Genomic DNA, 23,880 nt, shown 5'->3' on the forward strand with positions numbered 1-23,880 from the left:
CCCACCTCAGCTCTCCAGCCCCATTTGCACCCCATGGGGCAGGCATGACCCCAGTGGAGCTCAGCCTGAGGTGGGCACACACACCTCTCCACCCCATCCCACCCCCCTGCTCACCCTCTTAGCATGGCTGCTGCAGCCAAAGCTCTGTCTCGTGTTGGTGTGAACAAAGCCTAAGTCAGACCTCTGTCCATCTGGGCTGCTGCTTCAAGTAAGCCAGTGGGGTGATTTGGGAAGACTTTTGTGGAGGAGATATGCAAGGTCTCAGATGCTGTAGGCAGTTTCAGAAGAGAAATTCCTGAATATGGCCATGGAATTGATTCTCTGATCTTTGGCAGTGTGACACATAACTATCCTTATTGGGATGCTTTTCTACTGGAAGAGATTTTCTTGGTGGCAAATGTGCCTGTTTTCCTATCATTAAATCACCCAAGTCTTTAGGAGACAATTAATACAATGGCCTTCATTCCCCAATCATTCGTCATCCATGTAAGAGGATTTGTATTCATTTAAGGAGAAACATCCACTTTATGAATTTCACATTCACATGCTCTCTTCCTTATAATTTGACTGGATCCTTCATTGCACCAAAGCTGTCTTAGATCAGCTTAATCAGAACAGAGTGGTAGGAAATAAAACACCAGGACTCCTCTGTAAACCCTCCCCTTTGCAGGCCGTTGTCCCAAAAGAAGAGGTAAGGGACACACAGAGCATAATGAACAAAAAGCCATAACCAGAGTACATCTATGTTCCAGACACTTTTCTGCACCAGTGCTTGTACAAACCAGAGCAAGAGTCAGGTCAAGCTTAAGGGTTAGAAAATCCCTCACTTACAGTGCCACTAACAGTTATCAAAAATACCAATATACATGTATCCATGAAGGGCTTCATGGTCAGAGGAAAGTCACAAGAGAGCTTTACTTCATCTACACAGCTGTACAGATATCCATACACATACATCACTGCTTGTCTTTAGTTTTACTCAATATCACTACACAGCTTGAAAGCAGCTGCAGCTTCTCTTTGCTGTTACAAACACATTAATGCTCTGGTTAATTTTCCCCATCCCAGCTTGCCCATTCCAAGTCTCGTTGCATCTGTGGCAGGTGACAATGACCTCTGACTTGAATGACTGGTTAGGGATCCTTGGTGCAAGTACGGCCATGAACGTCAAGGCCCGGCCTGGAGTCAGCAAGCGAAGGGGAGAGCTGGTGGCACTGGGCATGGACAGGGATCTGTGTTCTGAGAGCCCCAGAGCCTGTGTGACCCCAGGGAGACCTGTGCTGCCACAAACCATCCCGTTGTTCAGCCCTACCTGTGGGTAGCTGAGGGAGTTCTCCGGGGAGCGCAGGTCGTCCCGTGTGGGCCCGGCCTCGTGTCCTGCCTCCAGGGGAATCCCGTACCGGGTGCATTTCTCAAAGCAGACATAGTCGTACTGCGGTGTGCCCCCCCACAAAGCTGGCTTCCAGCTGGGATCCTCTGTCTTGCTCTCTGAGCTCTCCATTCCTCCACTCCTCCTCACACTCCTCTGGGACTGAGTTGCTGCTCTGGGCCTTACCTAGAAGCACCTCGTGTTCTGGCAGAGAGCATGGCCTCCGCATTCTCTGCTGATCCTTCCTTTCTCTCTCTCCTCAGACCACTCCACCTTGTCCTGTTCCTGCACTCTCTTTCTCTCTGCCCCTGCTCCTCCTCCTCCTCCTTGTGCCTCTCTCGCTTTCTTCCCTTCCTGCCCAAAAGGTTCAACTATATTTATAGCAACCTTCCTCAGCCACATGATTCCCCAGTGCCGTGTCTGATCTCAGCAAAAGGCAATAACTCTGCTGGGATTGAATATCAGGTGTGAGCAAGAGGGGAACTCCTGAAGGAGAGGGAGGGGGCAAGGGGAAGGAGGTGGTGTGACAGAGCTACGAGCACACAAACAGAAAGCAGAGAGGTGGAAGCAGAAATTATTATCCAGGATATCTCTTCTTTCACAGCTCCCCATCCCATGCGCTCTGTTTGCAATGAGAACAAAGGTCAGTGGGCTTCCTCATTTTCTCCCCAGACACCAGGTGCCCTAAAGACTGAGCAACAACCATAAAGAAGCCAGCAGCCATGGTGAGATGGAACGAGATGAGTGTTCACTCAGTGTCCCAAGACAATTTTTCTAAGCATACAGTTCACAGCAGCAAGCCCTAATGGAAAAGTCAGACATCCCTGTAAAGCTGAACATTACAGTCTAATCTCAGCTTTCCCAGATGTTCTTATGGGGAATACTTTGCTCTTCAAAGCACGTCACCAAACTGCTTTGTGGGTACTCAATTATAGGTGTATGCAGAAATTTAATTCTTCTTGATGCTCACTTTTCCACAGAGTAGAGCATTCAACAGCTTCTCCTCTCCACTCTGCCACTTGTTTCTCAGCCACGGAGAGAAGCAACAAGCTCAGCCAACACCAGTGAGCTACCAGCCAGTAACAGGAATGAGAAGCATGTTAAAGCAACTTGGCCTAGAGACACCTCCCAGTACTGTCAGAGTGCTGCCTGGAACCATATTTCTTGTGGAGGCTATTAATTAGGGAGGAGCAGAGAGTTCAAGGTCCCAGAAGCTGTATACAAGAAAAAAGACCTCATATGCCAAGCTACTCATACTGAGTAAGAGATTTGCAGGCAGGATGGGGTAGAGAGAAGGGCAAAACACCCCTTTTTGGGCCCAGAACAGTGGTCTTATTATTTCATTTTGCAGACTCTTGTAAAACATTTCTTCTTTTGCTTTTTGTTTTTTTTTTTTTTTTTTTTTTTTAGTCTGCATGGTCCTAGAGAGTAAGGTAGAAAGAAAGTCTCTATGAGGAAGACACACTTCATTTCTTGCACAAACCACCTTCTCCATGCTCCTGCTAAGATATAGATATCCATTAGCAGTAATATCCACATGGATAAGGTTAGTGTGTGCAATCTACAACTGGTATCTGGCCAGGCAAGCATTAAATGTACTGAATATTTACAAAATCAATATTAGTGCTGCCCCAAAAATTTACAGGCTCTCCTGTTTCATTCTCACCAGCACTCACTTTACTGTCAACAAGCACTATCTTCTGGAGAAAGACTGTGTCCCATAGGCAGGACAAAACTTGAAATGAATCACCTTAAAGAAGAGTTTCTAAGCGACTGTTTCTAGGAAATCAGAGAAAAACATTTGGTTGCCCTTACAGGTTACCATCAAAAAGGTATTAATTGCTCCAAACCTATTAAGATGCTTTTGGAAGGCCATTGTCATTATGACTTATATTAAAAAATTATACATAGCACAATCTATATAGTGTATAAAATATAAAAAATTTCTAAAATATAGGGTACATCATGTATAGGAAGCCTAAAAACTGAACACAGTAGAGCCTAGCAAATATCAAAGCTGTAATACAGCACCAGATCTTCAGCCACTATTATATGCACTGAAGGAGAACACTCATCAGAGACACTGCAGAAAACAAATGAGAACCTTTAGCTGAAAGTGCACTCCTCTAGCTCTTGTTTTCAAGAGGCACAAGAATGGCACATTAGAAATTGCTGCAGTATAAATATGAACCCTCTACTGCCAGCTAATCAAACTCTACTGCCTGTCTTGCATGATACTCTTGTGGAATTTCCAGGGAAACAATGATATAGTAATAGCTCAAAATAGGATGATTCTACCCTGAAAGGCTTTTTCCAAGAACTGGAAAAAGCTTTTTTTCCCTCTCAGCTTCCTAACTGGTCCCAGCCTCACTCACCTCATCAATAAAAGCACGAAGGACCTCAAGGCCAACCAAGTGACTCCAGATGCTACTTGAAGAAGAAACCTTTACTGTCCTCACTAGGAAGACATCCTACAAACCCCCTGAGCCCCTCCTTGTGCTTCCCATAGTGTAACACACCTCAGTCAGTGCATGGCAGTGCTGCAACTACACAGCTGATCCTGAGCAATCACTGTGTGCATGGTGGCGCCTATGCACTAGGGAAGACCTGGCTCGTCTGCAGCTAAGAACCTCATATTCAACTAATTCCCACTTCTCATCAAACAGAGTCACAGCCTCTAGTCTCTGTACCCAGATATTGTCCAACAAGGAAACAATGAGAACTGAAATTCGTCATTTCAGTGCTTTACAAAATATATGCAATCTTTGGAGATTCTGGATTTATGTTACAATATTTCCTGTGTCCTGAACACTAATCTTACCATGCTACTGAGCTTATAAATCAACCTCTTTCCCCTTGGAGGTGAAAATGCTTTGTCAGCTCTATGGAAATTTTTAACAATCCTTGCTATTTCACAAGGTACCAATAATCTCTGTCACAGCCTCCAGCCTCACTGACACTACTTTAGTTAAATTCAAAGCAGCTACTCTCAACTTGTATTTGCTCTGAGATTTCAATTTGCTTCTATTTCACTCTCAGAAGAACTTGTAGACCCACCAATTTGTCCACTTTCTCCAGCTGGCACAGCTGACCTAAAGAAAAGTAAAATTCTGGCTTTACTCATAATCTTTTCCATGTTTTCAGATCTGCAGATAAAAACACAAACAAAGAATATAGAGAATACCTTGAAAAAAATCTGCCTTTCTGCACTGCTGCTGCCCAGCAACTGCTGTCAAATCTCCCCTATCACTCCTCCTGCAATCTCCTGCCACAGCTCTTTGTTATATATTTTCTTTACTGTCTCTCTGTTTTGCTTTCTATTCCCCAGACCTTGTTCTGCACTTCCACCAGGACTCACCAATGGAGCATTTCTGTTGCTTCAGAGGTTACCAGCACACTCAGGAGATTAGCACAGAGCTGGAGGAAGACGTAAAAATAACACATCTTAACCATCTTGCACTAGCCACAAACACAGATGACCTGCACACATGGCTGGACTCCTCAAGTGCACCTAAGCCTCTGGAAAAGGCTCACAAAAGTTTCTAGACCTCCCCATGGCATGCAAGAGTAAAGTTACACGACCTGCTCATACACCATGTTTTTTTTTTTTTGTCCATTGCATTTTACAGGCCCTAGTGAGACTCCAAAATGTGCTTCAAGAAAAGATGTTTGTGATGAATGAAAATACAGCTACAGTCCAAATTAGGGTATTAAATGACAATAAAGAAAAGAATAGAAACTGGAAGAGCTGTCAACTGAGATGGATCTCTTTTCCAGTCAGGCTTCTATTTTTCTCACTCCTCTTCTTAGTTTTCCCTCAGGTCTGCCTTTCTCTGCATTAATTTTTTTCTCCTTAATGCTTTTCAGGATGCAGAAATACAATTCCTAGCCTTCTCATCCTAATGCTTTGATGGCATTAGAAAGCTCTGAAAGGCTGGTGAAAGCTCTGAGAGGCTGGTGGGGAGGGAGGTAAGGATGTCTGAAGACTCACACTTCTCCCATGGTCTGGTCCCAGGAGATTTATAACCTGAAATAATCCAAGTACTATTTATCAGCAGTGACAATCTTAATGTTCCCTATGCCCTGCCCACGCAATTATCAGACATCATACCAACTTCTGAGGCTTGTGTTTATGCTAGAGCTTTTTTTGGCTTGTTCTGAAAGATCTAGACCACTTCATGACCTCCCTGTACACAAGCCTTGCAGCCCACCAGCAGACTGCAGCCTCCTCTGGAGTGAAACACCACATCTATTTTTTCAACCCTGCGTACACAGACATTATAGCAGATGGTGATGCAGAGCCCTCTGCCACCCCACACTGATAGGAATGGAATTTGCTGAGGCAGAGTTATTGTTACAGAGAACCCTGCGTGCAGATTAGAAACAGGCATTTAACAACAAAGAAAAAAAATAATATTCTGTGCTTGAGAAAGCCCAGCCCAAGAGGTCCATAAGTCTGCAAAGAACATAATAGAAAAGATAGTCTATGGGACAAAAGAAACTATAAAGATGAAGAAGGGAGTTTTAAAGGAGGAAGAGGAGAAAGGTGACAAAGGGATTACTACTTAACACTAACAGGGTCTCTAAGAGAGAAACACAAAGGCAATAAAAGACAAAGCTCCAGAGGGCATCAGGGGATGAGAACCTGGACAGGAAGATACAGCAAGAATATTTTGCTTCAAGCAATACCTTTAGATGGAGCAAAAAAGAGTGAAAAAAGCAGGAAAAAGACTTCAGTAGATGTTAGAAAAGGCAATGGCTTCTAGATGAGAACAAAGCTCTTGACTAGGACATTTTATTAGACAAGATAACCATAGAGGCTTCAAAGAGCTACAGGAGGCAATTAGAGCTTTGGGAGAGAAAGAATGCTGTGAAAAGGGCTGGGATGAGGGAGGGAGATTGGAAGAAAAGGCAGCTTTTATACTAAAAGAAAGAAATAGATCATGGACCGAGGCTTGAACAGCAGCAAAAGATAGAAATTTAGGCTGTGCAGGGCACATAGTAAGTCAGGCTGGATATGGAGAGACAATGGCAGAGAACTCTCAGAGGACACTTGAAAGAAGGGTTGAGTTCACAGCAAAAACTCAAAAGAAAAAGACCAGAAAGTTTAAGTGCTTTCATTATGGAAAAATAACAAGATAATATGATGATATTCAAGTGGACATGTACTGACTAATACTAGACTGAGTAGAGCAGAATTGACAGAAACAGGGCAGATTTTGAAAATCATCAGCTTTTGATAACTCAAGAAGAAAGAGGCAGAATGGGGGAAAAAAATCTCACAACTGGTATCAGATAAATACTTACAGGAACACAAAGACATGAAGGAGCCATTGAAGCAGATGTTGGAGTAGAGGAATTTGGAAGGAATTTGAACAGATCAGGATAGGGCAGGATGGCAGTGCAATATGACATGATATGACGATATGATATGCCATGACTTGGCAAAAACCAAATGAGCTTTAAAGGGGCAGGGTTATGTCCCAGTTCCAGAACCAACCTGACTGTGACAGTCATCACAGAGCACCATGTCCATGTTGATGACACCATCTAAGGTAAATTACTTTTTAACTCGAGGTTGTATTGTCCTAAATCACAATGTGGTCACAGGTTGGAACTGAGAGCAAAAATAACCAGCAGGGAGACTTAAACCCAGCAATAAGAACAAGACAGAAACTCAGATTAAAGAGAAGACAACAAAATTTGGTTTTATAAATGGATCCAAACTCATTCAGAACTTTAAAGTGAATCTGACTGTCCTGATGAGCTCTCAGGTAAACACCATCAGGCTTCAAAACTCAATACAGAACAGCCTTTAGTAGAATAAAAATAAGATTATTTGATTATTTTAAATAGAGAAAACTTCAAGCATGGAAGTCAGAAAGCACAGAAATAAATACATAGTCTACACACAACTCTCCCTAACCCACTATGACCTTGGTTGCAATTAAGTTGATGACCTTCTGAGCTGCTAAAATTTTGTGCTTACACTCTATTGCCTAGGAGATTGTTTCCATATCTCCACAGGTTGGATGCCTCCTCCCTTACAGCTGCCCCCTTCTAAAATTGCAGCCCTCAATTCCCTTGGTGATTCTCTATCCTACAGCACCCCGTAGCTTCTATTAAATAATTTCTTCTTTTCATCTGCCAAAAGGCTTTCCAAATAAAGAGGTGTATTACTGGTGAGGTAGAAAAGTGAATGTCTTGTCTTAGGATAAACCAAGAACAAATCAAATAGGCACAGTGTGCATGCAAGTACCAAAAGAAGAAGAAAAGCAATTACAAAAAAGTAATATTAGACTGCTTAGAAGGAGAAAACTTTTTCTGACTGGATTGCGCATCCAAAAGCAGCTAAAGTACAGTGAGAACTAGCAAACACTCAGTTAACTGATTGAAGTAGATTCAGTGGATTTCTTATTTTCTAGGAGAATAATTTTGCATCACAAACATTCTCTGATGTAGTCAGCTTGAAGATATTTTTAGCAGAAAGGACCAAGGAACATCTAGGAAATACAGACTTTTCTTTAATGATCAAAACTTATTAAGGATACCTCTAAGCTAGTAAATTTGTTATTATTCCAGCACAGAGAAATTGTAGCTTGTGCCTTTCTTCCCCTTCTCCCTGTGGATTGCTTGTTGCACAGGTAAAATGAATAATTGCCCATTAGATCTGTCAGTCATGCTGTGACTCACAGCCTGACCAACACCACGAGGGTGGAAAGAAAGTGCACTGATGAGCTGTGCTGAGCTGGTTTGGCTAATTTCAACAACAGAATGATGATTCTTATGTAAAATATGGCCAACTATGAAGATGTGTGGCCATAGTTGAAAGGTTTAGGAGGAGGAACTGGCTTGTGAAGGGAAGATTTTTGGGAAAGTTTCAAGGACATGTTTGTGGTGTGCATGAGCTGAGGTTGGTCAAGAAGAAGGAACCATGAATATGGACAGAGTACCTGCAGCAGGTCATGGCTAGGATTAGAGATATGCAAGAAAAATAATTTCTTTTTCCTGATATATGTTCCACTTTCAAATGCCTGAAAAGCAATTTCACTGAAGCCCTGTGATCTATGGATCTCTACGAGACTGATCACATTGCCTAGTTTGGGGCACTTGAGGAGCAGACTTGTTGAAAAGGACAGTCCTAATTTTTTTATGTACTGGAACTAGTAATCAAGAAGCTTGATGCAAGGAAAAAATTAATTTTCAGCCAGCTCAGCTCTTCATTCCTGCTGATGCATGCCCACATGAATGTCAGTAAAAAAGGGATGAGGAATACACCTAGAAATGAGAAAAGGGACTGTCTTTTCTGATTGCAACAGAGCTCTCATCCACCATAAAAATTTTCTATGTAACACTTGGCTCTTGCTTACATTTCAGACTCTTGACATGGTTAGAGCAAATGCTATGAAGTGCTTGCATGAGCCATGGTTGCTAAGTACAAGTTGTTGGCAGCTCTGGCTTGTCCTGTCCCATCTCAGACAACTGAGATACAGGATGTCAACAGAAGGGCTGTAGCACAGATGTGTTATCACTAGCATTGAAGATTTTTTAATATACTTATTTACAAGGACAGCTGTAAATCCTGAAAAGTTTTGACTAACCTTCCCCTTCTCTTTCCCCCATCTAAATGCAGATACCCATAAAAAAAAAACCTAACTCTCCAGCACAGCAGGGGTCTTGCCTGTTTTCCATGAAACAATCCCTGGTGGTAATATGAGATAAAGACTAAGGTAAACAGAGGAAAGATAGTGTTTCTCTTGGCAGCCTGAATAATGAATCCATCCCAAATGAAGGCAAAGAAATTCCCCTGCAGCAATAACCTTTGCTGTTATCACTGGCTGCTGATACAGGGATGAGAGTGAGAGTCAGCATGACGTTCACTGGACTCTCTCCCTCTTCTGTCTTCTAGCCCCTTGCTTTGACTTGCAGGAAGGTGCTGGGGGAAGGGAAGAAGAACTGCATCAACCATGTGCATCCAGGTTCAAGTACTGGGCCACTCTTTGGCCTGAAGGCTGCAAAAAGTCTTTTCTCTGTCAAGCTTTATAAACTAGAGCTGCTGCACACCTATTAGCAAGAGCCAATTTAGATTGTCACAAGGGGAAAAATGGTGCAAGAAGTACACCAGGGCCATGAGGGGATACAATCTCCAAGCGCCAAAGAGACAGGTAGCTTAGTATATAAAGTCCAGGATATTAAGATAAATCAGCAGAAGAAATTGCAGGACATTCCCCATAAGTGGCATTGGGTCCCAGGGCTGGCATATAATGTCCATGACATCTAAAAATATTAGCCCTGGAACAGGAGTCCAGTAAGGGGCTATAGGTTGACGCTGGAAACTATTGACCAAGGTCAGGAATGGTGCAGAGATAATGGTCCAATGAAGAGGAAGGTGCTGAGAAGAAATGGTGGAAACTATTCTTACTTTCACTTATGTTGGGAGCTGAAATTAGTTCTACAAGCTGTTAAACTCGGACTGTTCAGGAGAAATGAAAGACTTTTGGATGTTGTGTTTGTTTAAGACCATTGCTCACAGTCCTTCTCTTGCATTATTAGGTGTTCAGAAACAGCAGCAATGCTTAAGACTACTTGTGGTATCCTGTTCAAGCACTGCCCTTGGTCTGGGGTGTATATAAAATTTTTCTTGTCTATATCAGAGCCAGATTCTATTCTATATTATGTTTATAGTTTATTTTGAAAGGAATGAGTCAGTAACAAAAGAAAAAAAAAAAAGAAAAAAAAAGTAGAGATGGACTTTGTGAAATGTTTCAAATCCCACTCACTCACTCTTCTGGGTTTTCTTGCATCAGGAGGAGAGTTGTTGCTCTCTGGCAGGTGCACTGCTCTCTGGCAGGTGCACTGGCTGGGCTGGGGACATTTACTTAGGGGGAGAAGGACAGAAATGCTCTAGACCACTGGTTTTTGGGCACCATGAGGACCACAAGCTCACACAAGTCTGCAGGCTCCTCAGACCCATCCTGCTGACAGACAAGCTATGCCACATGCTGAAGACTCACTGCTCTGGGAAGAAGATGCAGCTGACCCTTGCCATGGCAGCTTTCAACCTGCTCTTCATCAAAGAGGAGAGGGATGCAGAGGGTATTGCTGTGGTGCTTCCCTGTACCACAGGGACCACAGTTCTGGCTACAGAACTTTCTGGTAGAAAGCACAGGCTGGCCCCAGTGCCTCCACCACTGCCAGCCAACAGGTCCTTACCCTCCTTCCCTCTCCCTCCAAATAAAACTGCTACAAATGCCATCATTAAATCCCATGGGATGGCAGTGAGGTCTCTGTAGGGGCAAGGTAATCTCCTTGCTCTGGGCAGGAGGGTTCTCCATTGTCTTCCTGCAGGAGATCCTCACCAGTCTAACTGTGCTTTCTGGCAGGACCATGAACAGACATCTGTCTATACAGTTTCATACTGAGCTTTGCTACACTGATCATTACAGACCTGTCCTCCCTTGACCTATAGTCTTGTGTGCTGGGGAACATGATCATTGCCCTGAATCAGCTGCTGAGCATTCAGATCTGCTTAGAAGTGCATTAACGTCTTCAATATCTGTGTTCTGATACCAGGTCTGAAATGTCATTGTTATCAAGATGCCTTCCTCTGCAGTCCACGGTCTGTCCACAGGAGGGTCTGGACCCAGCTTTGAATTTTTCTTACAGAGTTGCATTGGAAATAAGAGGCAGATATAAATGAGAAGGCAGGAGGTCAGCACTCCCTAAAGGATTCCTAGTACACCCTCTAACCCTATAATAAGCATATCACCTGCATCCTGGCAGGGGACAGCATTCATGTGAAGGATCTGAAGCAGACTAAAGAAGGACTGAGGCCTTTTTGTGTGGACTTGTTCTCTTTAGATACCAGTATAGTGTCTTTCAGTAACCTTCATATCTTCTGGAAATGTTTCACTTTTTTGAACACTTCTCTTAATAGGTCAGAAAGCTTCTTTGTTTTAATGTGGCTCTCCATTTGATCCATTCTAGTCTATGTTTTGACCTTTGCTGTTTCTGTGGGGTTATTGAACTCCAAGCACATTGTGGTCACCATGAAATAAGTAGTGGTTTCAGCTAAGAAGCTGAATCGTGGTATCAGGTTCAGCTGAAGTATTGTTATGGAATCAGTTGTTTCAGTCCTCCATATGCAGTAGCAAAAAATCATCAGATGGTGATAGTTCATTCTCTTTAAAGAACATCCATTTACTACAGGACCAAACACACTGATCTGGAAAAGTGGAAAGAAGAAAAGAGAAGCCTACACATAGAAAAAAGAGTCGGGTTGGAAGCAGAAACCACTAGAGGTTCTGAGAGTGAAAAAACTTTGTGGAAGAATTTGGAAAGGATATCTTAGCATATTCTATTAATCTACTACACTATTATTACACTACTTATTTGCTACATAGCATGCAAGTAGTTTCCCCCAGTGATGGAAGAGTAAAAGAGAATAAAGATAACATATGGCCGCGCAGGGCTAGAACTAGTGGGGAGTGAGGAGTCACAAGGGGAAGGACTACTCCTTGTAGGTATTCTGACTCTTTCTGAGGCTTGCATTGAGGGGCTATTAGTGGAGCACCATGCTGTACCTGAGCTCTGCGCAGAAAAGGCTGCCTGTCACACTGTGCACCTGCCTAATCAAAAGCCAGTGATGCATCAGGCCCTGACCTTCTTAGTCTCCCTTGCTCCACATTTCCAGACAAAGTGTCAAGTCTAGTTCTTTTATCTTTTGGTATGAGGCAGTTATAAGGAAAAAAAAATATATATTTTCCAGGGTCATGGCATAAGAGTAGTTGGTACTGCTTCTGAAATACATCTAGATTAAAGAAGAGAGAACACACAGAGACTCAAGATTTTTCAGCATTGGCCTGAACTGTTACAGCTGTCTCAAAACTGAGTGCCATGAAGAAAGGATGGTCATATTCCCTTCCTTGCACCAGCTCTGATATGTCTGTCTGAGCATTGTGAAAGGTAAACCGATCGAAAACACTCATGTCTTCATGCAGTTAAGTGCTCAGAGTTGTGCCCTGAGTGAGTTCACTGCAGGTCACATAGGGAAGCAGCATTTAAGAACAAAGCTGTTCGCGTGGCCGTCAATAGATCATATCATCCAAAATGTACATGCTCACATGCAGCACTAAAACACATGTGTAGGCTAGAGAAATTTATTTAGCCCTGGCTTCATCTTCCCAAGAGTAAGATTTCCATGAATCCCTGGAATAAAGATCCTACACCACGCTGACTGTTTCTTCTGCCACTACCCTGTTGCATAGCTGCCATGTGTTTAATCCTGCTTTTGCCTTTCCCATTCCTGGAAAGCTTAGGTGAACCTGCAGCTCTTTTGCCCTTTGAGCCTGGAGCATTATGGACTTCAAACTAATGGAAACAAGGTTTCCAACATGCCTTATTTTTATATGGAATTGGAATTAAAAGCAGCCTGCCCTCAGTACCATGTCCCCTACGGTTGATAACAAACTCGATGCCAAGAAGAATTAATATCAAATACCTCTCTGGTCTGGATAAGGGCTCACAGGGTGCTAGTAAGCTATTCAGAGGAATAAAAACAGACTGGCTGAAGAATTGTACAGGGCTTTAACAGGATGATTGAGCAATAAAATTACAGATGAAAAGTCACAATAAATCTGAAGTGATTAAGGAGGAACAGGCATTCTAGCTTTGCATACACAAGAACTGTTCAACTATGTAAGCTCTCAATATGTAAGAATAAGACCTTGGGGTTACACTGAATTATCATAATGACCTCTTTAGCATTTATTTAGAACTATGTTTAAGAAGCAGGATAATAATACCTAATAAAATACAATGTGCAAGTACATCTGAACAATGTTTGTTTTCTCTTTCCCTACGTAAGTCTCAAAATTAATACAGTAGAACTGGGAGACTTTTAGTGGATGGTCAAATTATGGAATAGTTGCTGTATGAGGAACAGTTAAATGGACTATAACCTCCCAAGCTGGAAAGGACAATGAGGTCTGGAAAATATTGAGCGGTATGAAGAAAATTAACTGAGAAGGTTAATTTGGCTGTATCTCAGGAAGTAGGGCCTTGCTCTATTGAAGTCAAACTCCTTGGAATTTAGATGCAGGCAAACAGTTTTAATTTGCTTTTCTGTAATAGAAGTAAATGACAGTTTTGTGTGAGTCATTTAACAGCAAGGGTAGATAAGAGAGTTCATTACAGACAAAGAATTAAAAATACATTCTGTGTCATATTTAGAAGACAATAATCTTGTAGACCAGTAGGTAATTTGCACTGCTGTTCCTCTGAGTACTTAAGTTAATCACAGAATTACAGAATGTTTGGGCTTTGGATGGGACACCCGCTGTCTTGTCCAATACCATGTTCAAGCTGTGTCAGCAGGCTAAAGTTGCCTTGGGCTGTGTCCACACAGCTTTTGGATGCCTTCAAGGATGCAACAATCACACCAGGCAAACCTGTGGCAGTGCTCAGTCATGCAAAAGCCTCTTTATGTTCAGACAGAAATTCCTGTGTTTCAATTTGTGCCCATTCTGTCTTGTCCTGTGACTGGGCTCTGCTGAGAAGAGAATGGCTCCACCATCTTCAGTCTACCATCAGATAATGAGACCTCCCCCAAGCCTTTGCTGAACAATCCCAGCTCTTTCAGCCTTTCCTCAGATGTGAGATGCTCCCATCCTTTCATCATCACTGTGGCCTTTTGCAGAACCATCTCCAGAAACTCCATGGGTTTTATGAACTGGGGAGCTCAGACCTGGGCACAGGACTCCAGGTTTAGCCTCATCACAGCTAAGCAGAAGGATGTGCTGCTGATCATAACCTTTGGAGCCCTGCAGTTCAGCCAATTTTCAATCCACTGCAAGGTCCACTTGTCCAGCCTGTACTTAATCAGCTCACTATGAGGATGTGATGGGAGACAAAAGCATTGCTAAAGTAAAGATAACCATAATCCACTTCTCTTCCTTCATCCACCAGGCTGTCTCAACTGGCCACTGAACTGTATGTTGGTTAAATGTGATTTTCCCTTCACAATGCCATGCTGGCCACTCCCAATCATGTTGGGGAGTCTGTCCTTCATGTGTTTGGAAATGGTTCCCAAGAAGTCTTGCTCTATCACTTTTATGGGGATTGAGCTGAAGTGGGTCAGCCTGCAGTTTGCTGGACTTCTTGCTCCTTTTGAAGATGGAAGTGACATTTGTTTTCTTCCTGTCCTCAGTTACCATTCTGAATCCCTATGAGCTTTGAAAGATTAAATAGAGAGTGGCCTTGCAATGAGATTGACCAACTCCCTCATGCTGGTGGGTGCATCCCATCAGGTTCCATGGATCTGTGCATTCCCAGTTTGTTTAAATGTTCTCTGACCTTGTCCTCCTCAAGTGAGAGTCCTTGCTCTCCATCATCTTCTTTAGAATCAATTTGCCTTGATTCTTTAGAAGAGGGCCCACATTTTCCATTGCCTCAATTTTGCTGCTGATACACCTGTAGAAGCCTTTCTTGTTGCCCTTTGTGTCCCTCACCAGATTAAACTCCAGATGAGCTTTGGTTTTCTTAATCTCATCCTTTAACACATGGCTGGTGTCCCTAGAGTCCTCCCAGGTCACTTGTCTGAGATTTGTCAGGATCTCCTTCCTAATTCATGCAGACTTCCTGCCTTTGCTTGATTTCCTGCTCATAAGGATGGATCATTCCTGAGCTTGGAGGAGATGATCCCTGTACAACAACCAGCTCTCTCATACCCCTCTTCCCTTCAGGGCCATTTCCGATGGGATCCTTCCAATAAGATCCCCGAAGAGTCAAAGACTTTTCTCCTGAACTCAAGGTTTGAAACCTTACTTTGAGCCCTCCTCCCTCCTCAGATGCAGAAGCTGTCCTGGATGTTCACATCCCTAACCTGTCTTTCCTCCTTTTCAAGTATCAGGTCCAGCAGAGCACCTCCTCTTGTTGTCTCTTTGATTATCTTGTTATGAACTTCTTGGCAATGCACTCCAGAAGCCTTCAGGATTGCTTGTGCCCTGCTCTTACTGCTGCAGCAGGTTTGCTTCCAGGGACTATGAACATGACCTCTTGCAATGGTCTGAAGAAAGCATCATCTAATTCTGAAATCTATTTGCAGGACTGCGAGCAGTTCTGGCTGACCACACACTCAAAAATGGATAGTTATTTTTCTGTAGCTGTTAAAAGCAGTGTGTTCCTCCTCACAGTTAAATACTTTATCAGCCTCTGTGACTGGTCTTCAGGCAAATTCTCTCCTCTTCAGTGTCCCAGTAGAGATGTGGGAAACTCCAAGTCTCAGGATATAGATATCTATAGTCTTATAATAGTTTACATGTAATCAAAGGATATGTATGCCAGAATATGCACAGGTAAGACTAGTTGGACAAACTTCCATCTGAAACAAACTTGGGGGTGCACAAAGTAGTTTCCTCATGGCACCAAATCAGAACATACTACATGTAGTTTGTCAGAGTTTTTAGAGCTATAGGTATTTGACTTCCTTTGAAAAAGTTTAGGTGCCACTGACGCTCACCATAGCACTGTGCAGTAGATGAAGGCGCTTTGTATTTTTATGTGCTTCTAGAATCCACCCTCAGTGCTGATAGATGATGGGCAAACATTGCTGATCCATGACCTTTTACAAATACGTCATAGAAGTGGATGACTAACAATCCCAACAGCCACTTGGTTCCCTGAAGAATGAGTAAGAATCAATTTCTTCACCAAGAGGCAGGAATTTGCTGAAGAGATAAATGCCTGAATTTTAAAGATGTGAGCAAATTCTTTAATTCTGACTACATCCTCATCAAGGTCCAAAGACCAAAGTGTTTGTTGCAGTCACGATGTGTGGAGGATCTCTTTGCTGCCTCTATGTTCAGTACTGAGAATTGTGTGATTAACAAATACAAAAACATTATATGCCTTCCCATGCAAAGAAACAGCAGTGAAATCTGGTTTCATCAAGAAATTCTATGTTACTTAACAGTAAATATGAACACTTAAGATAAGCAGGTTCCAAGAAGGTAGTGTTCAGCACTATTAAACTTCTGTCTGTCCTGCCTCTGCATTAACAAGTTAACAGTGATCATTTTATCATACAGGTACATGGAAGCTCTTCCATCAATACTGACAGCAAAATCTCCCTGCTATTTTGCTAAAGTAAACACTGACAAAATAACTTATTTTTATGTCATGTTTACTGCCAGCTTCTCTTCTGCATGCCCAGATTCTCTGCTGTGATTGTGTGGAGATTCACAACAGTAGTTGACTTTACCCTGAGGAGTTTTATTTGCTGTGCATTTCAGTATTGATGAAATATTTCCCATCTACCATACTTTGTATGCCACCTGCTGTACAGCTGGGGCACTAATCTCTGTACTCCAGTTGCACCTCTGCTGCCATTGTTGAGAATTATACTAGCAACAGGTCTGTCTTTTTTAATGTCAGGAATTTTTGTACAAGGTCTTCCCACACACGTACCCTCTACCCCAAACTTGCGTGAAATAATTTAATCTGCTATATTGCCAAAGCAGCACTCACGAGATGTCAAAGCAAACATGTATTTTCTTTGTCCATATAAAAAAAGCTTATAGCATGCAACTACCCAATTAGGTTTCACACAAATGGGGGATAGCCCCATGTGCCATTTACACATGAACAAGTTTTTTTACTTTTTACAGCACAAGATCAATGGCAACGTGTAGACTGATTGGCATGCTGCCAGCCCTTGGAATTTATTTCTTTGGGCAGGAGACCTGTACAATTCGTGGAAACTGTAATTCACCTTCAGGTATTGGACACCTTCACAACAGAGTCCAATACCTGAATGATTTTGGAAATGAATTTTAAAAAATACTATTCTGCAAGTAGCAGAAAAGGCCCCTTGCCCTCCCTGCCAGGATGGTGCAATCCAGAATGTGGTGTCTGCAGGCAACCTGTTCCTGTAGCTGCTCCCATAACCCAGAACCAGGACAATGTGGGCAACACTTAGGCAAAGTAAAGCCTTTGGTACCATTTCTGTTGCATGTGCTACTGTTGAACTGAACTTTCTCCATGGGAAATGTGTTTAAGTCAGGAATATACAGCACAGGTGTGCAGTTGTGGGTGTCACCTCAGGAAGTCTTGCTTGGATGGTTGACTGGAGAAGCTGAAGGAGCAGGGTTTATTCACCCCAGAGAAGAGGCTGATTTGCAAACAGCAAATGCCAATACACTCAGAGGGAGGGTATAGGCAGGGCAGCACCAGGCTCTCCTCTGAGAGGCATGAGGAAGATGCAAGAGCCAATAGCCATGACCTGAAACAAGGGAAATTCATAACCAAGCAGGGGGCTGGACTGGATGCTGCTAATGTTCCCTTCCATTATAGATAATTCTGTGATTCTTGTGGTTTTGCTTTGATGGCAACAAAACCAAAATACTGGCAGGCAAACTTCAATTATTAATAGAATGATAGAGACCAGACCTGCTAGCAATACAAACTGGAAATGAGAAAATTTCCTCAAGAAGCTGCTATTCTCACAGCAGAGCTTAAAATCACAGCAAAATACAGCAAAAATTCCTATCCTCATCTTTTAAACAGGTAAGGTTGCCCTGAACATCTCTCCCATGCAGAAATGGACTGAAGAAAGAATTCCTTTTTTTCTTTTCTATTGTCATTGTCACAACCCTACATCTTGCCACATACAACTTGGCCCCATGTTCATCTGCATCTTTTGTCCTCTGCAGCTTTGGAACTGGCAATACAAATCTGCACAAGTGATCTTTCTCATGACCTCAGTTTCCCAGGTCTCTTCTGCCTTCTAACATTACTTTCTGTATGATTGACAACATCTTCAAAAATAAAAAGAGGAGAGGGGAGCTGGGGAGAATCCCCCTTCTGCCTTGGGACAGCACAGGGAAAGGGTCACATGGGATATTTTTAGAACAGAATCCAATGGCAGTGATGTGAGGAAGGCACAGAGAAAAACACAGCTGTGAAACCTAACACTTGGCCTCATGTGTACTGAGAGCAAGAGGAGCAGAGAAACAAATTGAGGAGACCAGCAGAGCACAACAGTGAGGAGAAGGTATGCGAGAGCAACAAGGGAATGGTAAAAGAGTAAGTGACTAAGAGGCATGAACACCTGGAAAACAAATAGTTAAAAATTATTGGAAATGGAAAAAAAAAGGAAAAAAAAAAAAGAAAAAAAAGCCAGGAGCAGAAAAAATTTATAAGGTGGCCACAGTATATAAACAAACACAGATACTTCAATCATAGAAGGGGTTTAGAGACAAGAAATGGTCAGTTGACTCATCAGCGCTCTCTTGTAGATGGTTTGTGACCTTGAAGGCTGACCAGCAGCTGCCTCATCTACCATCTCTCCTCACCCCAAGATGTACAGGCTTCATAAGTGACTTTGGCTGTGGATTGTGACACTACAATAGATTTTCTAAATCAGAGGAAAACAGCAGTCATTCCTACAGTCTTTGAGCCAGGCAATGACCTACTGTCTGTCCTTTATGACCAAGCAGCATGCCTAGAGAGCAGTGGTAGCTTTATGTCTGAAAACTGATGTATGCAGCATTAGTTCAGAAGTGCTCTCTGCTTCTGTTCACTCACCAAACAAGAACGAACCAACATGACTGAGTACATGGAGTGAACAGATGTAATGCTGATACTTGAGAGGAGCCTGTTCCTAAAGATAGCATTTTAAGGTGTAAATTGCTAAGATACTCAAGTCCTGAGAGTGTCTGGCAAAAACACTTGAGGCAACAACATCCAGAATTACAGTCCTGTTTTCATCTGCTACATAATCCTTATAAATGCTCTTAATTTTGCTTGTTTTGAGAAATAATTTATCTTCAATTGAGATTACTGATTCAGTGCCTTCTTAGCACTGAATTGGATTGGATCCAGCAAATAGCTGCTCCAGTAACTAGCTGCTACTCTGCCTATGATCCCTAAGGACTTGGGTATATATGGTCATTCTCAAAGAATTCCTAACTTTAGCGTCACCCCTAATGAAACAGGTCCTAGCATTGCTGCCCTCTTATCAGGGATGGGGATGACTTGAGTTCAACAAAGAGTTAATAATTTGGGATTTACCTTAGCAGGTACTCAAGGAATCAGACATAATTTATTACACAATCCTGTCCTGTACAGAAGCCTAGAAAAGCTTTCAGAGGCAAATATATGGGATAAATTTATGAATAAATTAATATAATGCAATACACTGTATGTCTTTCTCTCACAAATAGCTATTTTAATGGACAAATATTTTGTCAAAGATTTGCCTTAGCTCAAGTTATACAAATCATGCTCTTTGAACTCAAGAAATCTGGTGCTAGCTGTGTCTTCCCACAGGCATTCGAGAAAACTCTCCTTAGTCTATTTACTCTGACTAGTCTAGTTTTACACCAAGAACCTAAAACTGAAAATTGTAGAGATCCATGACTTTGTTATATCTGCAGAAGAAATATAGCCATTTTATCCAAATAGCATACTCACTTCTTCTGCATCTTGTGCTGGTTCATGCTCTCTTCCTTACTGCTGCTTTTGTTTGGGTTTGTAGTATTTCCTAACAGTTCAGTACCTCATGCAATCATTACTTGTCTGTTTATAGTGCAAACAATAAAACAGGTCATGGCAATCCCATTCTGTTCTATATTAGGCTCAGCCTCAATGCTGTACTGTTGATACTACTCACTTCTGACATGAGGATGTTTCTTTTTTATATTTGAATGCAGAAAATCAGGCCAAGAGAGATGAAATACATCCTAATCCTTCCACTGTACTGACTGTCTCTTTTGGCAATGTTAATACTTGATATGTGATAAATAGCATTCTTAAAAAACCACTGTTGAGTTGAGGGTGTGTGCTTGTGATGTGCCTACTGTGGATCACTAAGAAATTTACATTCATTGTGTAAGTCTGGATTTGAAATTAAGATTTCAAATCAAAAAGGGCTGTATGGTCACATTGAAGATCATACAGTCCTCATTCATCTCTAAGGTACTCTGTCATACACACGAGCAATATTCAGCAGCAGAATATTTTTTTACTAAAAGCCATTCTCTAGTTCTTCACCTCAGCCTCTTGCTCCCAAAGCCCATCCCTTCCTTCTCCATACCTTCTCCTCACTAAACTAGGTGCTCTAGAAACAAAAACCAGAATGTGTGGCAACACCCTGCATCCAAATACTTATAAAACAAAGCAGTGCAAGACACTACTCAGATGTGGTCAAGAAATGCCAGAAAGAAAAATGTAAAAAAGTCTCCATCTTTCTTTACAGCAGCTCAGAGAAGATGAGAATTTTTTTTTTCCTCAGCCCCAACAGTCTTACTTCTCTCTAAACACTGCTACCAAAACTTTGCATGCCCAGGCACAAAGAGGCTGCTATTCATTTTTAAAGGCTGGGATTTCATTCATGGTGTTCATTAGGCAATCTGGATTGTATGATGCTAATTCTCACTTCAGGGACCAAAGCAAGAAGCTTTTTAGGCACAGGACAAACTGCTACCTCCACTTGTCCAGTAAAGTGTGAGGACTCACAGACATGCAGCGAATCTCATTTCTGCCATTTAACTCTTTAAAGTAGCTAAAGCAGAAAGAGGCTCAACAGCCTGCATCCAAATACCTACAACAAAGCAGTGCAAGACCCCACTGGGATGTTCCCAAAGGATGCCATAGAGCAATGTGCTCCATGTTCTCACAGTGCCTGTAGCCACCACTATGGCAGAATCCTAACTGCTTCTTGTGGGAGCTGTAACAAAGGGCAGGGAATGGCTTCAGTGCCTTATCGGTGGCTGTCTTGATAAGAGAAACCCATTCACAACCAGCAGCTGCATTTCTGTGTAGCTCTGCAGACTCAGCTCTGACTCATGCCAGCATTTTTTAACCTGCCTGGTGTTGTAAATTTTTCACCCATGAGGATTAGGAATTCAAGGAGAACATGGCCACATTCTCTCTTGAAGGAAGCCACTATTGGAGCATGTGCTCGGGCACATGTCTCAGGGAGTTTGTCTAATGCAAACAGGGAAGGATATTTGTACGCAAAGAAAGTTTTCAGTGCCTTAAGCAGAGGAGGGAAGCCAGCTCTCACGTAGGAAACATTCTGTGCTGCTGCAGGTATCGTACTCACCAGAGTTTCTTGGTATCGGAACGCTTTCGTTGGAGAGGCATCCCCAGTCATATCCCCAGAGACAACGTCCTGTGGAGCAGGGCTTGTTCAGGGCTGTCCTCCTGTCTGCCCTCCCCAGCAAAATCATGGAGTGAAACAGGCACAAGGCTTCAGCTGAAGTCCCTCAGAGCACCCTGAGAGAGAAGGTTACTGGTGAGGGAAAGACACAGAGGGAGAGTGTAACCAGAGACTCCCTGCCCCCTCCTGTTCTGTCTGCTTCCCTGCTTTAATCTCTCTCTGCTGTCCTGGCAATGGGACAGCTCAGTAAATTAACAGGAGGTAACGTTTCCTCCTCCTCTCTCAGGCAGTGTCATTCTTCACTCCATTTGGAAAGGGTGGGGAACCACAGAAAGAACGGGTACTCATGGCAGAGAGAGATGAAGGAAGAGAAGGATGGAAATGACGAATTAACAAAATTAGAGACAAGATCACCATCCTGCAACTTTGAAGAGGATTATTTCCACAACCTCTTTCAGGGACAATCTTGTGAAGTGTCAGCATCTGAGAGAGGAAGTTCTCTAGCAGGCCTTGGAAGATGATTCCTCATATGAATTACTGTTATGCTGTCCTCACATTTAACATAATTTTTCTTCAAGCATACCCATTATTGCTGGTTACCTCGCCACAAATAAACAGCACTCCTTGCAGTCTTTGTACCTTCATGAACCTTCATCCACTGGCATAGCTAACACCCAGGATCTTTTATATCCAGAATCACAGAATGGCTGAGGTTGGAAGGGAGCTCTGGAAGTCATCTGGCCCAGCTTCCCTGCTCAACCAGGGCCTTCTAGAGCCAGTTGCTCAGGACCACTTTCAGATGGCTTTTGAGTATCTCCAAGCATGGAGACTCAGCAGCCTCTGGGCAACTCCCTCCAGTTCTCAGGCACCCTCATGGTAAAAAAATGCCTCCTGATGTTCAGATGGAGCCTCCTGGGTTTCAGTTTGTGCCAATTAAGGCTGCTCAACAGCATAGTCAGGAAGAGTTTGTGGGCTGTTGAGGATCCTGGAACATCTGTAGGGGTGCAAAGTAGAGAGGTCCTGCCCCCTGCCCTTTTGTGTGTCCTGGGCCTTTGCCACAAGAAAAGCAAGGAGGAACTAACAGTGTAGAAAGGACAAAACCAGGGTTTTGCTGCTGTGGGTTACTGCCTTGAGAAACAGAGCACTGAGCAGCTGTGGCAACAGCTATGTCCTCAGCTGAGTCACAGCTACTGTCTGCTGTACCCTGAGGCAGCAGCAAGCACAGAAGTTTGTGGGGAATGGAGCAGATAATATAGGCCACAGTTCTTTTCACAGACAAGTGCTTTTTTTCCCCCTGTCATCTGATATCTGTAAAGCTTTTCGTTGAGGGAAAAAGAAAAATTCTGTATCTAGGAAAGCAGTTACTTAGTGCAGCATCATAACTTCCTAAGCTGTTTCCCCCACTAAATAAAAATGAGTTATGTAAGAGCATGTGAAAGGTGAAAGTGTTGCCTTTATTAAGGTTATCCAGTCAGGGAGCTTTCCAATGCAGATGGGAAGCCAGAAATAAAACCACCCAGGACTCAGGGACAATGGGGAGCAGAGATTATGCAAAAGACCAAATGTCTGCAGTCACTGTTTGACAGGCCATTAATAAAGTACATTCACAGCTTTGGAGAGGGCCAGCTTGGAGTTTGTAACTATTACCAAGAGGGAAACAAGGATCATAAGGATTTGAACTAGGTCTGTGGAGCTATGCAAAACTTATTAAGGAAGATGGCTGGGGAGGATTAATGAGGGGAATAGATGGAAAAGGACAGCCTTCATGAAAACTAAGTTTGTCCTATCTTCATATTAAATGCTTTCTTAACTATCTTTCCATGAAATATCATTATCCCACATGCATGAGTGCTGTAAGTTTGAGATGCCAGCAGCTGGTGAGACTGGCATGAGTGAATTTGGCCCAATTGCAGTCAGATTGGGTGCAGATCGGGGACAGGAGCTGAAGCAAGTGTGGCCTCAGCAACAGCAACTGGAGCAGCCACAGCTCTCTGGACCAAGTAAATGAGTGTGTGGCATGCTGCAGCTCAGACCTGTGTGAGGGGACTTGGCACAAGAACTTGTCACACCTGGGGTGCTGGCACCCTGGTCTTAAAAACAGGAGCGGACGACTGTCTGCTCCAGCCTCTAGGATGGGACCAGCACATGTCCTGGGTCAGCTGCTAAGGCATGGAGCCCAGGGTTTCTGGGCTGGACAGGAAGAATAACTAAGCCAGACTTGCAGAGGCTTAGTTATGAAATTCCTTAAGTGTTTATTTCTGTGTGAATCCATTTAGAAAACTTAAGCCTATGCTCAGTGTGACCTTTCCCTCTCATTCTTTAAGTCACTTTACAAGTGACTGAATACCAA

General features: G+C 42.9%; 1 protein-coding gene across 1 annotated transcript in view; it reads right to left on the reverse strand.

Annotated features, from left to right (window-relative positions):
- The window catches only part of CLCN1 (chloride voltage-gated channel 1), a 57,363-nt gene extending 35,839 nt beyond the window's left edge, over positions 1 to 21,524 (reverse strand). The window contains exons 1-2 of the mRNA XM_059493930.1: positions 21,474 to 21,524; positions 1,313 to 1,555 (exon numbers count right to left, since the gene is read on the reverse strand). Coding sequence (XP_059349913.1) covers positions 1,313 to 1,555; positions 21,474 to 21,524 — 294 coding nt within the window. The remainder of the gene's footprint in view (positions 1 to 1,312; positions 1,556 to 21,473) is intronic.
- Between the last annotated feature and the right edge of the window lie 2,356 nt (positions 21,525 to 23,880).

This window comes from Ammospiza nelsoni, chromosome 2 (genome assembly GCF_027579445.1).
Source record: "Ammospiza nelsoni isolate bAmmNel1 chromosome 2, bAmmNel1.pri, whole genome shotgun sequence".
NCBI lineage: Eukaryota > Metazoa > Chordata > Aves > Passeriformes > Passerellidae > Ammospiza > Ammospiza nelsoni.